We start from the raw sequence: 18,112 nt of genomic DNA on the forward strand, positions 1-18,112 counted from the left end.
CACTATTGTTCACTTTTGCATTTTGTTATTGTGATGCAAAGGGGGATACTACTGTCATAATACTGGATAGACACTGGTACACTGGAATATACCCAGGTATAACCAGGTCTCCCAGGGGGGCATCAATTAGACGAGTGTTACGCCCGTAGTGTGTTTGTGTGTGTTCTGTTTGTTTCCTGTGTTTCTCCCAGGTGATTGTTCTTCCTCCCTGCCTATTGCCATGGGTAATCCAGTTGTTGCTAGTCGTTGTGTAACATACCCCACTCGTCTTGTGTAAATTCTGTTTGGATCTGAAATCGCTAACCCACGGTTTTGTATCAGTTGAAGAAAGTGGGCTAATTAGCAAACTAAAAGTTTAACGGTTGCTAGCATGATTTTGTTAAACGTCCGTTAATCGTCCGCTTTTGTTTCTTCTATCAGGGGAGCGAGACAACTAACACACATCAGACTGATGTTACCTGATACATTTTGTGTATGTTCTGTATGTCACACAGGTATGGAGATGTTTTGTCTGTTTCATTTGAAAACGTTTTATTATTATTTACTGTGTAATGGGAGGTAAGCTTGATAGCCTCATGGTTTAGTCCACACCAGTAGGTGGTGTGGCTGTTATTGCAACATGACAGAGTTATTTGTTTAATGTGTAGTTTATTGTATGTCAATAATAATGAATAATATTGATGCTGTTATTTTTATATTTGTTTAAGAAACGAAATATGGGTTTTCTGATGTATTGAATGTTGAATATTGTAATATATGTATGAATATTGCCAAATTGTTTATTTTTTCATATATATGCATCTATGAGCTATGCTGATATCTATTATATATACATATTCATATATATAATTGTATAATCAGGGTATATACAGCAATCTTGAGGTTAAATTCAATACCTTTCTAAGACTTTTTAAAGACCTTGTCAATATTTTTCCAGACCTCACCACCACTTCGAGCTGTAACCGTTGACATCAGTGACACCTTTAACTTAACAGTTTTAGTTTCCCAATAGACTAGACCACTATTATACAACAGAATTTCCGGTTCATCTTTGTTTTTTAATAAACCTAATGAATTCAGGAACTTTTACTAAAAGTGTTTAGGACTCAAACTCTTTGGACAGAGTCTAATTCAGAAAAATACCTACACAATTCAAGAGCTCATAAAATCGTGATAAGACTTTTTAATACTTATTAAGGGTCTTGATTTTCCCAAAATTGATTCATCAACTTTTAATACTTTTCAAGACACCGCGGATACCCTGATAATATGCGTGATAAATCTATAGATCGTCTTAAGAGGGGAGCGAGACAACTAACACACATCAGACTGATGTTACCTGATACATTTTGTGTGTCACACAGCTCCACTAAAGTGAACCAGAGACCCAGTTCTGCCTCCGGCCTCGTTATTGCCCCACACACCACCAGAACACAACGCAGGCGTAACACACACGGGTTACATTTAGCTATAGTATCCTTCTGTGTGTTTGGGTTAAAGTCTGTTACTGTGTTCTACTATAGTTTGCTACTGTGTGTTCCACTATAGTATATTTCTGTGTGTTTGTTACTAGTTAGCTTAAGCTACCACCTGCTTGTTAGCTTAAGCTACTGGTTGGTATAGTCATTGTGTTGCCACTACTTTATGTGTGTATGATTTTGACGACTCCTTGCAGAGGGAGTGTGTTTGTTAGCCTTGTGTTTTGAGTCGCTTGAAGTTAATTGTTTCACTCTTGTTTAATTGTTAACTGTTTATTACTTGGCTAGCTTTCTAATTTACTTCATCCTTCATTAATATATTAGATTTATTCGCTCTTCTTTTTATAGAGTAGTTTTCAGTTTAAGTGTTCCACGGAAACCTGTTTTTGTTATCCTTATCCAATAAATCTTGTTTTATTTATATTCTCCCATCTCCTCTGGTTCTTGTCTCCCCGGCTTTATCTTATTGTTACATCCCGTATCCCCTAGATCCTATATGGGGTCGAGACACCTGGCTCCTCATTTATAAACCGTGTCTAAATTTCACAGTAAATATCTGGTTCTGCTACTTTAAAAAAAAAGTTGCACATATAAAAATTCAGTCGGGACCTTAAAAACCTCAGTTTGGAGGGCTATGTACCCCTACATGACAACAAGAATTGGGACATCCCTACCCTACACGTAAACGCAGGGGTTAAAATGGAGGGCCAAGGGGTGAAATGGGATTGGGCATAAGATCATTGTATTTGGATCAAAACACTCATTAAGCTATAAACTACAGCTGAATCTGGTAATGAACAATGTAGCTATTGAGCAAGTACATGAATCAAAGCTTCTTGGTGTAACTTTAGACTGTAAACTAACATGGTCAAGACATATAGATTAACTTGTGCAAAAGATGGGGAGAAACATACCTGTAGTCAAGAGATGTCTTTCTTTTTTAACACCACATTTGACCAAACATGTTCTGCAGACCCTAGTATTATCACAATTAGATTACTGTCCGGTGGTCTGTTCAGGCACTACTAAAACACATCTACGGAAGATATGACTTCCGAACAGAGCAGCTCAGCTTGCCCTGCAGTGAACAATCAGAGTAAATAAAAACAACATGCATGACCGACTCTTCTGGCTAACAGTTGATGAGAGGTTAAAAGCATCACTTCTTTCATTTGTAAAAAATATGAATGTTTGGAAAACCCCTCTCTGTTTGTATAGGCAGCTTACATTCAGCTCTGATGCACACACATACCCCATCAGACATGCCACCAGTGGTAACTACTAAATTCCAAAAACTAAAACAAATTGAAACAACCTACAGTGCTGTATAGAGCTATGGTTGAATGGAACACGCTACCAGGTCATATGTCTAAAACCCAGAATAAAATCAGTTTCAAAAGCAACACATCATACGCATTAGATCCTAGCTATGTATTTTATTTCTGTTATTTATTGTTGTCTGTGGATGGCTCTTCTTTTATTTTGTTTTTGTTATTTGTTGTTTTGTATGTTGATGTTTTTCTTCTTTGTTATATGTTGTGATGATGTTTTATGTGGACCCCAGGAAAATGCTTTGCAAGAGAAGATGAAGAGAAGAGACCCATCAACATTTTTCTTAAATCAGCATGTATGGCAGCCATTCCATTCCAATGCAGGCACAATGCAGGCACAATGTAGGTGATCACCGGAACTGAATCTTATTTAATGAGGAAAAGTATAAAAAAACTCTGCCGTGGTCATCACTATAAGACTGAAATAGGACTGTCTGGATGGCAAAAACAGTACTAAAACAGGAACCAAACAAGTTGAAAAGAAAGGTTTTAAGTGAGGAAAAGAACAGTTCAATTCTGTCTTTATTGGCAGAGGGATACAGTGAGGTTGAGTCAGGTTGCTTCCATCCTTAAAATTTCAAAAACGGCAGTTCATAAAAAAAAGATCAAGCAGCAGACATTGGGGACACCAAAGCTACAGACCGGCAGAGGGCGAAAACGAAATCACCACTGACCGGGATGACTGCCAACTCATTTGAATGTTACTCAACAACCGTAGGATGACATCCAGTGACCAACACGGTTGGAAACAGGCTCCTAGGAGCAGGGCTGAAATTGTGCACTTCTGCTCTGACAATGTTCCCCAACTCTGAGGATTGTTTTTTTCCAGCAGGACAATGCTCCGTGCCACACAGCCAGGTCAATCAAGGTGTGGATGGAACACCACCAGATCAATACCCTGTCATGGCCATCTCCAGACCTGAACCCCATTGAAAACCTCTGGAATGTGATCCACACATTATGTGGAAATGTATTCTCATGTGGAGATGTACACTGGAAGAATACAAAAGCCACCCCCTAACCAACCCCACACACACTACAACAATTAACATATTACAGTATTATAACTACTGCACACTACTGGATTACTTGTATACCATTGGACTAATTTACTACTGTACCGTATTGTATCATATTGCATTTCATATCATCGTACTTTGCACAGCATCTTTGCACTATTGAAGCCACTGTAAAACCATCACTTTTGATATTACTTTATCAATGTAGGGCTACTTATTTTACTTACTTACATTACTTATTATTATTGTTATTTGTATCTGAATGCTGAAATGTCAATGTTGAGGACCCAAAGCTTTCAACCATTCCAACCCAAGGACTCCCAAAATGTCTCCTGCAGTACCAGTTTCATACCAAGGACTGGGCCATGCTCAGAGCTTAATCAGAACCACCACATGGACATTGATTTGTACACCTCTTCCGTTCTGGAGTAGCCTACATCAACACATGTGCCGACAGTGTCACCACCCACAAACGGATAAGAACCGTCCCCAACCAGAAGCCATGGATGAACAGTGAGGTCCAGTTAACTGCTGAAAGCACACAACACCGCTTTTCGATCTGGCAATGCAGAGGCCTACAGCTCATCCAGGGGTAACCTGAAGAGGGGCATCAGGGAGGCCAAGCTCAATCACAAACTGAGGATTGAGGAGCACTTTCAGAGCAACTCTGACCACCGGCGCATTTGGCAAGGCATCCAGGCCACCACGGATTACAATACCCAAAAACACAGCCTCCCCCTCCACTTCTACGCTCGCCTCGACCGGGATAAGAAGGTTCCAGCCATCAAAGCTGAGCCCCCCCCCCCCCGAGATGACCAGCCCCTTACACTCTCCACCATCGATGTGTGCTGTGCACTGAGGAAGGTGACACAGATGAAGCAGGGTTCGACATTAACGCTTGCACACTTGCCCGGGGCAAGTAAAAAATTACTTTGTTTGCGCAAGCCCGACGATGCTGCTAGATCCTGGATATGTTAACCGGTGTGCAGGAAGAACAACAGACAGCGCAGGCGCCAGACCAGACTAGATGATCGTGGAGTGAAGATAATTATTAAAGCGTACGCGATGCGACGGGTCATCGACAGGCGCATACGCTTTAATAATATCTTCACTCCACGATCACCTAGTCTGGTCTGGTGCCTGCGCCGTCTGTTGTTCTTCCTGCACACCGGTAAACATATCCAGGATCCAGCAGCATCGTCGGGCTCACGCAAACAAACTCTGCGAATATTTTACTCGCTCCGGGCAAGCGTTAATGTCGAACCCTGCTCACAGATGAAGGCGGCTGACCCTGACGGCATCCCAGGCCGTGTGCTCAGGGTGTGCGCTGGGCAGCAGGCCGAGGGCTTCACTGACATTTTTAACACTAGAAACAGCCATGAGGGGTCATTTTGACCCCTGTGAGTAAAGAACATTTTTATATCTTTGCACTCGATCAAATTTCAGGACCCTCCTTTCATGACTTTGACCTAGATATGTGCGTTCTACCACCCATTATCCTTACATTTTCAAAAATCACATCAGGATAAGCTAATATGAAGCTATTTTCCTTTTTTTCTGTGTAGGAAGCAGGCTAATTTACAAGTGGCCAACTAGTGGTCGTTGTGTGTAAATAGTAGCTTGAGCATTGTAAAGAGGCAGACGAGGCTCTTTTAGTAGGTAAAAAAGGCATGGCTGTTCTAGTGTTAACCCGCCACTGGCCCAGGCAGTTGTCCCCATGTGCCTCAAGTCAGCGATCGATGTGCTAGTGCCGAAGAACTTTGCTGCAGCAGGCCTAAATGAGTGCCGCCCCGTTGCACCAACCCCCATCATCATGAAGTGCTTCAAGAGGTTGGTCCTGGCTCACCTTAAAGACCACCTACCCCCCCCACACTGGATCCCTACCAGTTTGCCTACTGTAAGAACAGGTCAATGGAGGATGCCATCTCCATGGCACTACAGTCCGCCCTGACACCCCTGGATAAAAACAACATCTATGCACGGATGCTGTTCATTGACTTCAGCTCAGCTCATCTCAACACTATCATCCCCTCCAAGCTGGTCAACAGTGCTCAGTGGCCTTGGCATCAGCACCTCCCTCTACTGGACCCTGGACTTCCTGACCAACAGACACCAGTTTGTTAAGCTTAACAACCTGTGTGCTGAGCCCTCTCCTCTACTCCCTTTTCAGCGATGACTGCGTGCCTGGGTATGGATCCAATAATACCATCATCACGTTCGCACACGACACCATGGTGGTTGGCCTGATAAGTAGCAACGATGAGTTGGCCTACAGGGAGGAGGTTCAGCACTTGGCAGGGTGGTGTGTCACCCACAACCTGGCCCTCAACACCAAGAAGACCTCATTGTGGATTACAGGAAAACCAAACACTGAGGACACCCCCCCCCATCAACGGGATGGAGGTGAAGCGTGTTTCCAGCTTCCAAGTTCCTGGGAGTCCACATCTCTGAGGACCTCTCTTGGATCCTCAACTCCTCCACCTTGGTGCTTGGTCAAAAAGGCACAGCGTCTATACTTCCTGAGGAGACTGAAAAGCCCAGCTGTCTCCCAGGATTCTGGTCAATTTCTATCGGTGCATTCGAGTGCATTCTAACTAACTGCATAACAGTGTGGTATGGCAGCTGCTCTGTCTCTGACCAGAAGGCCTTGCAATGGGTGGTGAAACCCGCCCAGTACATCACCGGTGCCCAACTCCCTGCTATCAACGGCCTCTGGGAAAAGTGATGTCTGCGCAGGGTGCGAGGCATCATGAAAGACACCTCTCACCCCAGTCATGGACTGTTTGCCCTCCACACGGGAGGCTGTACAGGAGTCTAGGTTCCCACACCAGCAGTCTCACGAACAGCTTCTTGCCGGCAGCTGTCAATCTGCTGAACTCAAAATCCCAGCAGTATCCACTTATTGTTATCCACCCTGGTGAGCCGCTCTGTGCCCCAACATTGAAACATCCTAGCACATCATTTGACAAATAATGACTGTAACCCATAGCCTAATATTGTATCTTATTTCCAATTTGATTTTCAAAGTGTGAGACGCAGAGACTGTCTTGAGGACACTGAAGTAGGGCAGTTCAGGAGACACCGATGGGTCAGGTCATGGGTACCCAGGGACAGATTTCAGATGACACACCACAGGCATATAGGTCTCACTTTTGATATTGTACCTGTATATGATTGTAGCTTAACATGGGCTCATCAGAATTGGCCAAATCCCAATGTTTTCTATGTTTCATGAAGCCAATACATTGTGTTGCAATACTGCCATTCATCATGTTTTTTGAGGGAAGGGGGAGCCCAGAAAATTGCGGGACACCGACCTTGCAGGGGGGCACAGAAAATGACGGTACACAGTTGATTATTAGCACCAGTAATAGCCAATTATAATATAATAATAATAATAATTTCTTAGATTTATATAGCGCTTTTCCGAGGCTCAAAGACGCTGAAAATTATAGGGAAGGAAATGGTGAGAAATGGCTCTGTGTGCATAAATGAATCTCCTGCTATTGCTAATTGCTACCTTCTTGGTTGAATCACATCCACATAATAATAATTTCGGTCAGAAGAGACTTGTGGGCTTCACTGTGTTCACTGAAAGTGCTCATAATGGACATGTCAACTCTGGAGTGAGGATGATGGTTAATTCATTATCAAGTCATTATCCTCAAAAATGGGGTGCATGCTAAGGTAGGTGACTAGGAACAAAGAGAAGAGTGTTTATTTGGTAGGAGCCTCATCCCTGCTGCAGAACACAGTTCCACAGTCTCCTTCTTTCCCCAATTGGCACACTGAGCTTAAGAGGTGACCAGAGAGGTCACAACAGTTAGCATTTACATGGACATGCTAACAGCTACTGTAACTACAAAATATGACAATGACAAAAGTGTTCTCTATATATCTACACGATTATGTTATGAGTGTCAACTCCTAAGCAGGTACTTCAGCTTATTAAGAGCATATGGTCAGATTCAGTGTAAGTCATCCACAAACAGAACATTCAAATGCAAGCACCATCAGTAGCTTACTCTAGTCCAAAGTAAATACAGAAAATCATCCGATGGCCTCTGGTTTTTAGTTAAAGTGTTAATATGCTATAATACAATTTAAAACATTATCATTGCTAATTACTGAAACTGGTTCACGACAAGAGTTTGATTCTGAAAATAAAAATGACTGCCCCAATTGATCTGTCTTTTAAAAGGGCCTTTATATAAGGTGTTGAACTAAAATTATATAAAACGTGTACGCTACGTTAATTTTTACCTAATTCATCTCCATACTATATTATTTGATTTAGATTTACCCTACAAGTCTGTGATCATTATTATGAGATGATCAACATTTTCTAAGTTGTTTAGAAAACTTTGATTATGAGAGCATAGTTTCTTCTAAATGAACAGTCAGGAACATTAATATTATATAATCTATCACCAAATAATGGAATAAACCACAAAATAAATACAAACATATCTACCGTGACAAGATCAGCTATTACTTGAACCCCAAACATTAGGCTGGAATGGGTTGACTTGATTACAAAAAGCAAATATCCTTTTGTTTTGCTTTTGTTTACATTAGAAACTTCTTTCCCCAGCGCCACTTTCATCTCTGAGCACATTTATAATATTGCTATCGAGGACAACAGAGGCCGCATTACACAGATGGTGGAGCCTATTCACCTGGGCGATAAGCAGGCAGGCAGCACGGCCCGCCGCTAAGGCAGCCACATAATCACTCATCAGCAGCCGGGCCCCAGAGGCGTTACTGCTTTCAGGAAAGAAAAAAAACATCAGGGCAATGACGGCAGTCAGTAATGACTGCAGCAGCATGCAATTCACAATGTGTTACTAGTACTATTAACAGTAATGACTGCAGCAGCTTGTAATTCACAATGTTACTATTAACTGTATGTTTTGGCTATCTGACAGTCCCTACCATAGATCCTGCCTGATCTAGCCTGCCTCATTGATATTCCAACATGCTGTGAGTCAGCTGCTATATACTCAGACACCTGGAGCTGTGTTCACTCCTAAACATGACTGTTATCTGGTCTTCAAACTACCTCATTGTCATTCTCTAATGCTCCATGCGGATACCTCAACACAAACACCCTAGTAAGATAAACCTATACTCACATACATTATATCAGATGTACCTGTACATGTTTGGCATTGTTGTACTGCAAGTACACATCATTTGAGTGTCAAAGGACAAATAGACACACTTACTAATCATCCCCTGCATTATGAAGTTTAGTGAATTGACGTTTCGACTACTCTCATATGTAGGAGCATTATCTGCTAAGTTCATAGCTGCTGTGCCTCATATGTCTACAAGAAAGCTGATGTCAAGTAAGATTACCAGTGATTAAACACTGATTCTAATTAGACACACTTCAGTGGTGGGGTGCACTTACTGGCTGCTTTTCTGCAGCAGCAGCAGAAGTGGGATGATACATAATTGACCATATAATGATTTCAATTGCGAGAGCTGGTCCAATGCATAATATGTCCTCTTTAAACCCTATATTACAAAGAAATATCTACAAGAAAATAACATATGGATGAACAAGTTGACATTGCATAAGAGTATAAGTAACACTGGACAGCAGACACATGCACTACATACAGTGTCTGGGTTCTTATACAGTGTCATGCGTAAGTAATTGGACAGTGAAGCATTTTTTATTCTTTCAGCTCTACCCGCCAAAAGTTTGGATTTTAAATTTTTAAAAAATCTTTCTGTTTGATTCTCAGCTTTTATATGTAACATTTTTAAATGTTATTTGTGTACATTGGTTTCATCTTTCCGAAATTACACCACTTTTTATGCATGATCCACCTATTTCAGGGTACTCAAAAGTTATGGGATATGTATAAAATGTCTAAATTAAGCACTAGGTATTTGGGGGACAATCCTTTGGGGGCAATAACTGCCTACTCTGCGACCCAAAGGCAAATCACAGCCTAGAATTAATACTACACATTGACAGCTCTCTAATGCTTGAACAAATGATGTTACGGAACACACCTGACTCACCAAAAACCTGTCAAGCCAGTTGTCCTATTACTGTTGGGTACCGTAAAATAGATGGACTATGCATAAAAAGTGTTGTCATTTCTGAAAAGTGAAACCCATGTACATAAATACAATGATATAAAAGCTAAGAATCTGTCATAGTAATTGTTTGATTTCAAAGTCAGAATAATAACGAGCAACTTCAGGTAGAATATGCATCTGCTTCCATCGCAATATTTGTGCTTTTTCCGAATAACGTATTCGTATTTGGGTACATCTCTACTGTATATTACACAACTATGTGTGAAGGCAAGACCTTGGGAGGCAGGCACAGGGACAATCCATGCTATTCTCTTCTTCATGCAGAGAAGAGACTTGGCACTCCGATGTGATGTCAAAATAGTACTCAAAGTTATCTGTAGATGCCACAGCCAAGATGTTGACACCATCAATAACAATTATGCCCTGGAGGACTTCTATGTGTGCCATCATCCACAAGAAGACTGATGTGGAAGGTCACACTGAGCAAAAAGAAGATGTTTGTCCTTGGAAAGAGCAATAATTCTGTCAAGCAGGGGAATGCTTTCAGGAGTTTTGGACAAGGGCCTGGAGAGGTTGAGTCTGAAATAACCATCTCTACCCCACACAGAAGAAAGAAACAGGAGAGATTAGTGTCACTGTCACCTCCTATTTCATCTCTTAAAATGCTGCAACCAACATAAGCACAGTGTAGGATCATAAAAAAGAATATCCACAGCAAATGGGATATGGGAGAACTTATTGACCTGACAGCAACTTTCTCTTGCCTGGAATATTTTAGTTAGCACTAGGGGAGAGCAGTGACGAAAGTAACACACCAATTTTCACACAAATAACACACCTAATGCTGAAGACTACCTCTCTGCAAAATATCTGCACACTGCGACAACGTTTGAAGGGTAGTCAACAATAGTTGTTTTGACCATCCTGAGGTGTTTTTTGGTTGTATAGCTGTGTTTATTTGTTTAAGGTTCCAAACACATGTTGTTGTTTTTTTTAACCCATCAAGTAACTAAACGACGACAGGTGTGAAGTAGCTTGCTAGCTAGTCTTGGACGCGCGCCAGGGGGAAGTTACAGCAGAGAGCGGTGGGGCGACAGTAACAGAATGTTATGTACCTGATTGCTCCTTGTACATGACAAGGACAAACCATGAATAGTAATTGAAAATGATGAAAAACATTTCCGACAACATTCCCATGAATGTGAGCTGAGGAAATGAATATTAATATAGCTATTATGTAACCCGTTTTAGTCTGGTTAACATAGTGGCAAAAATCTTGTGGTTGTGAACATTTTGATATTGATGCATGGCTCATTTTCACACATTTTGAAACCTAGAGCATGGATTATTCAAATCAACACATACATGGGATTATGTCTGATAGTACATTTGTTGTAAGTAATGAGCATTACAAGCCAGAAACATGGAAATAAGAGAGAGATAACTCATAGCACCTCTCGCCAGCTGTTACCCTTGCCCCGCCAGCAGGTACAAAGTTAACATCTCGGTGGTTTCGTTCTCGGTCTATTTAACTCACTTAACCTAGAACTGAAATTACAGTTGTTAACAGTAGAGGACCTACACTGATGAGCTAAAACATTATGACCACCTGCCTAATATGCTGTTGATATTATAACTAATATACTTCTGATATTATGTCTAATATGCTCGTGCATCAATGAGCTTTGGGTGCCCAACACCCTGTCGCAGGTTTGTGTTTATCCTTCCTCAGACCAGTCGGGAGGTACTCACCACTGCTGACCGGGTGCACCCCACAAGTCTTGCCGTTCCAGAGATGCTCTGGCCCAGTCGCAATTTGGCCCTTGTCAAAGTCACTCAAGTCTTTACTCCTGCCCATTTCTCCTGCATCCAACATATCAACTTCAAGAACTGACTGTTCACTTGCTGCCTAATATATCCCACCTTGACAGGTGACATTGTAATAAGATAATCAATGTTGTTCACTTCACCTGTCAGTGGTCATAATGTTTTGGCTAATCTGTGTATATATCTGTGTTTGTCATAAAATATGGTGCTGCTAGTTCTATCGATCTCTGTGTAAATAGGAAAACAAAATAAAGCTAGTAGGTTCTCTCCTACTAGCATAGAAATACACCCTTTACTTCAATTCAGTTCATTGGGAAATACCCAAGCCTATAGATCCTACAGGCATAATTTCACCTAAATCCTGAAGTGTCAAACGGTGTATTTTTTTCCTAAAATGAATTGTTGAGATTCTGGAGGAAAATGTTTGAATGACAAGCCTATGAGCAAAGGGGTTCTTGTCCCCTGCAGGTTCTGGACTACAAGGACTACTGTCAGGACCACTTGATTTGGACATAATACAATACGCCAGGGGTGCTGGAGGCCATGTCCACCCTAAAAGGAAACCCAGACCAATCAAGAGTCCTGTCAGAAAGCATGCACTCTGTGGTCCCACGGTGCCTTGCACTTGTCTGGGACTGCAAATCTGCCATAACACAAGATGTCAGAGGGTACGACAAGAAGGGGAAATGAGCGAACCCCTGACATGCCTCACCTCCGCAGAGCAGAGTGATGGGAAGGGATGTGTTTGGATAGGTCTCTATGACACCTCTACTAGAAACTCATGAAAAATAAATCTTGTAACTCTTGTGCTCAAAGGCCCACAGTCAGAGGAAAGCTGATTTGCTCTACAAAGGTGACCTTGATATATTAAAAAAATAAAAAAAACTTTTTGAAAACTTAGGAACCACTTGCAGGGTGTCTAGGTTGTTTTGGATGTTCGACGCCACGCAGGGAAATAACATGGAAAGTGTGTCACGCCTTTTCAACAGCCCTCAGGAGAGAGTCACACAGTCTGACCTCTGTAGAGTTATGCAGCACCTGGGAACCAATTAGTGGCCTAAGGAAGAGGTAGCTTTTACCCCAAGGGCCTCATTTAACAAGTGTATGTGGAATCTGTTCCACAAACATGTATGTATCCATCCAGATTTAGGTTGTTGAATAACAGATTGTCTGAAGGATAACCTTAAAACAGTAATGGCTGTCTGGCCCCTGGCCTGAGCATAGATTACTTTTTCCTGCTATGACTGGTGGATAGATGATTCACTTTGGACAAAGGCGTCTGCTAAATGCCAAAAATGTAAATGTACACACACAGTCACACACCTCAACTTCTTGTTGCAATACACAATGTTCAGTACATGACGACAAGACATGACCTTTGCCCTATGTACACCCTCTGGTTGGTGGTGAGTACTCTTGTTCTGGAGTTCAGCTGTCAGTCAACATCAGTCACACCTTCTCTTTAACTGCATGTGACACTTTAAGACAGAGGAAATCCTGTTGCTCTCATTAGAGTCTGGGGCAGCACCTAGGGCATGATGGCCCCATCAATACCAAGCAGGGCAACCAGCCTGACTCGGGACCTGAGCTTCGGCTGCAGACTCCTTAACGAGTCATCAATATGCCTCGACCATAGACAGCCCTGCGAGGCAGTGGGACATCACAGGGTCTGGCAGAAAACTCAAAACAGGGAGGGCACAGAGACCTGACATCATCAGAGCTCGACATACTGCAAGATGCATTGCCAGAGCTGATGGGGGAAAGAGACAAAATGGGCCTTCCTGAACAGCATCCCATCAACAATCTGACTAGGTCAAAACCTAAAACTGACCCTAAAAGTAACGCTAACCTTTACCAAACCAAATACTAACCAATTCAGAAATCGGTTTGCTGGTCAGTATTAATTTTTCCTCCACGCTGATAGTTTGTGTGTTGCTGCCTCACTTGTGCACATTGTATTTGTGTTTGTGAATACCCAATTTACATTGTTAGACAAGCATAGGACACCATACATGTAAGATACCTACTTACGGTCCTTACACAATGCATTCAGCATGAATATTCATTTTCAGTACTCGTGAATAATCTGTGTAGTAAATCTAATGGCTTTCCATATCCTCATCACATACTATTAGTGTCCGTATGACTTGTGTCTGACTTGGCTGATACAGTATCTGGTTTAACTTTAATTCTTGCAGACACATTGTTCTCATCTTCTGCTGCCTTTGACCATATGGAGTGTGCTGAATCAAGACACCTAGTAGATTCATAATACGTGATACACTATCTATAGCATGTCAAACAGATGTACATGCGTTGAATGATCTTTTCCATTTTTTTTTTTTTACTTGAACCTTGCATTGAACAAGTTTGAGTTCATTTAAATTCATTCTTAATCACAATCAGATGTAATTGTGCAGAATAATACAATCCACAATTGAACAATAGTTATCTCTCTAACTAAAAGAGAGGTGTGTGTGTGTGTGTGTGTGTGTGTGTGTGTGTGTGTGTGTGTGTGTGTGTGCGTGTGGTCAAGTACAATTACAATATGTTTCTTACCTTACAGTCCTCTGTACGTGATCTGACGGAATAATCCTCTGATAAATACTTGAGAAAGAGGAAGTCAAACTCCTCATATTTTTCCTGAGCGTGTTGGTCCAGCCTCATGTACGCCTGGATACAGATGCTGCAGACATCCTCGTCATCCCCGCGGCCGCTAAACAAATCCCAAACCATGTTCTGAAGACTGCAATTTAATCTGTCTGGGCTCGACATCCCCAACAGTAAATCGGAGATGGTGTAAGAATCACAAAAAGACAGGCTAAAATTCCTAAAATAATTAAGTAACATCTGTGACGACAACGCTGATGGAGTTGAAGAGGATGAAGACCCAAAGCCAGTTTTTTGCCGATACAATGTGGTGCAGGCTGACTCCAGGTGTGTGTGGCTTTGAGCATCAGTGCAATGAGGACTTGGAGCAGCGGATTTGGTCAAATTGCTTAGAAAAATACCACATTTATCCTCGTTTAGAGCCGAGTGGACGCCGTCAGTCGCGTTGCTCCAGGTTTTGCGATTGCTCCTATCCTTGGACCTCAGCTTAACTCCAGCACACAGCCAGAGGTGATCAGAGAGAAGGACAGTGAAAAATAATAGGGATGCCAAAGACATTCGCCATTTCTGTACCCTCTCAGAATCGGCACAGGGTTTGTCGTTTTGTTTGGGTGCACAACAGATTTTTAACACGGCGTCATCTTCCCGTCGAAACATCCAAGCACCCCTGATCATATTTTAGGGGGAGTCAAAAGCGATCTCAGATGGGTTTTTCACCTCTGCAATATATCCCCCAAACAATGTCACCTACCTCGTTCGCAACATGGTGATGGGAAGCATTTTTTCCACGTTGTTGTGTCAAGAAATCAATCCACTTCAAAAGCCCGGCGTCTAATTTGTACAATCATCCATTGCAAATAGATAACGTCCGGCATAATATTCCCTATACACCCATAATTTTAACATGTTGCGAAATCCTTGACAGCCCCACCACCGGTGCAGCATCACACAAGAAAGGCATAGCACGTACAGAACGAATTCTTAATCTACATTTGTCATCCTCAACCAAGACATTGGATCTTATTTTTTCTTCCGTTTCTGATGCAAAAATCGGAATTTGCCTCTCATCTTCTCCCTGCTCTTGATAGTCTCGTTTAGTCTGTCGCCATCTTCGGTTTTGCACAGAAAACCTTGAGATTTTTTAATTGAAGGGGGTGGGGCGCCTGCGCTCTTGCTCTCTTCTGTGGTTCCACATTTCTCACGTCCCCATTAACGCGAGCTCCATTCATTCCACAACTTTCATTCATTCCTTTCGCCTGGCGTCCTTACTCATATGAAGGAGGCATTACGGGAGATATTTAACATCACATCCTATCTGGCAAGCGACGTAATGTGATTAAGTATTTAGTATGACAATTCTGCTTGTGTTAGAAAAGGCATGATACAATGAATAGGATGATTCTCTCTAGTGTAGACCTGATTCGCTCAATTAATAGGTCTCCATTTACACGTCTTTGGTATTTCCCCCTGTAGAAAACATAATCACAGAATCATGTCCTATTCTCTACTAATGCTGTAATGATTATAATTAGCTATGCAATAATTTGCTATTCTAACAATAGTCACTATATATGTGTGTACACCACCACTACTACTATTATTATTATTAATAATAATAATAACAATAATAATAATAACAACAACAACAACAACAACAACAACACTAGTACTACTAGCAACGACAACAACAACAACAACAATCATCATCAGAATAAGTTCCAGAAGAAACTTTGTCTTATTTTGATTTTGAAATCATTTCAATAAGATGTTAGGGTTAGGGTTATATATATAAGATGAGATGTATATAGATTTGCTGGGTAGTTGAAATAAAGTGAGATAGTAGGATGAACCAATGGATAAACGATGATGGTAGCTCGGTAGATAGATGAGGGGTTAGATAAATAGAAAGACAGCCAGACAGACATACAGCCAGACAGACAAACTCCTAAAAAAAAGTTAGGAAACGTTAATTCGGTCGATTATTCCTCCCCTTTAATAATACCAATTGGTATTGTATTTTATATCGTTGGAAAGCTTGATAAGTCACCTTTACAACAAGGTACAAATTGTAAGGCTCATGGAATGAGCAACACAGCTAAACGTGTGGGTAAATGTGCCAAAATCCCCTGCAATGTTCTTCAGTTGGTATTCACTCTCGTTTTGAGTTGCTTAGTGGATTGGATGATTGCACTCGCCAACAGGAATAAGGAAAAAACTACACATATTGGCAATTTTTACACTTTATGAATTTTACACTGTCAGGGACCTCAGTGTGGAAGATCCATACGCAGTCACAACAGCGTGGCACCACCTCCTCATGCTGGTCACCATTTTGGGGAATTTGGGAGTGGAGAGGATGGAATGGGATTAGCTTGGGTGTGCTGTACTTGCCAGAGTGACCAACGCAATCATGTTGGCTGACTTGCGGCAAATCCTGGTTAAGGAATGGGATGCCATCCCACAGCAGTGTGTGACCAGGCTGGTGACCAGCATGAGGAGGAGGTGCCAGGCTGTTGTGACTGCACACCCTTGAGTTGCAGTTTGGGGTTAAGTTTTCACGCCTGTAAAAAAGAAAATAAATTGATCACCATTCAAAGTTATTGATTAGTTATTGTGCACTGTAAGTTTCAATTACAGTGAAGCAGTCATTATTAAACCTCAGGCTCCCTCCAACAATGCTCAAACGTTATATAAAGAAAATAAAACAATATAATGGTAGAATAATAATATGTTGTGCACAATGCACATAGCAGGTGTGCACTGTGTAGTATTGGTCATGTAGACATGCTGTACACTAATATATGTATAATATGCATAATGAAAACTGGTAAGGACAGAGGAACTGGATGTAAACAGGTAACATGAGTGGCTTAGTATCAGCTATGCTCTTGCTTGTTTAGAACAAACAACTAGCCACTCTGGCCCTTTGCACTCCTGATTAGCTAACCATAACTGGGCAGCACAGATGATGGTGCTAAGCACCCACTGGCAAAAAAGCGGATAACCCTGATGTTTCGGTTTAGTCCGGGTAATATGTGAAAAAATCGTTCACTTTTTCATAAAAGCACAACATTTGGTACACTTGTGGGGCTTTTCCACTAGAGGGCTGACCCGGGTCAGCCCGGGCTGGCCTGCTTCTTTGGCGCTTTTCCATTTGTCGGCCTGGGTCGGGTCGGGTCGGGTCGGGTCGCTTCTTTAGCTACCCATCGTGAGCAGGAACCATAGGGCCGAAGGGTACCTTTTTGCCAGGCTGCGTGTGACGTGTGACGCTGCACACTGTTGATTGGTCAATGGAAATCGTCATCCCATGTTCATAGATTTCTTCGCTAACCGCCATCTTTAAATACCACATTCGCTCTTGGAAAATGTCACTACAGTTTCTGTAATAGCTTATTAATAAAGATTCGAAAAATTATGATAACCATCGTATTATCTTAGTTTAATGTCATTTCAATGCATCATAGAACTTTTATTTACAACAAGCATAACACAAAAATCGCTATTATGCACCGTCTTTGCCCGTGAATAACACCGGCTGTGAATGTGGTAGAAACACAATACTCCTTTGCTAACTTCACCATCGGTATACGGTCATTTTGAGCCCTTAACCACCGCGCTGACACTCCGAGAAGTTATGCTTTTAACCGTAAACTCAATGAACCGGGAGTTCACCCGCTGCTGCCTGCAGCACCGCGCCTGTTGGTTGAAACTCCCATTGACAGCGGGGGGAGAGAAACGTTTTAACAGGGAATTCGCTCCGCGCTGTGTCGACCGTGATAGCAGTGTC

At 41.9% G+C, this 18,112-nt stretch overlaps 1 protein-coding gene across 1 annotated transcript in view; it reads right to left on the reverse strand.

Moving 5' to 3' along the window:
• Nucleotides 1-15,000, reverse strand: part of nalf2 (NALCN channel auxiliary factor 2) — a gene marked incomplete at both ends in the record, with an annotated part of 31,171 nt that extends 16,171 nt beyond the window's left edge. Inside the window, one exon of the mRNA XM_080529299.1 lies at nucleotides 14,275-15,000. Coding sequence (XP_080385425.1) covers nucleotides 14,275-15,000 — 726 coding nt within the window. The remainder of the gene's footprint in view (nucleotides 1-14,274) is intronic.
• Between the last annotated feature and the right edge of the window lie 3,112 nt (nucleotides 15,001-18,112).

Source organism: Nansenia antarctica, assembly GCF_963989245.1.
Source record: "Nansenia antarctica genome assembly, chromosome: 4".
Lineage (NCBI taxonomy): Eukaryota > Metazoa > Chordata > Actinopteri > Argentiniformes > Microstomatidae > Nansenia > Nansenia antarctica.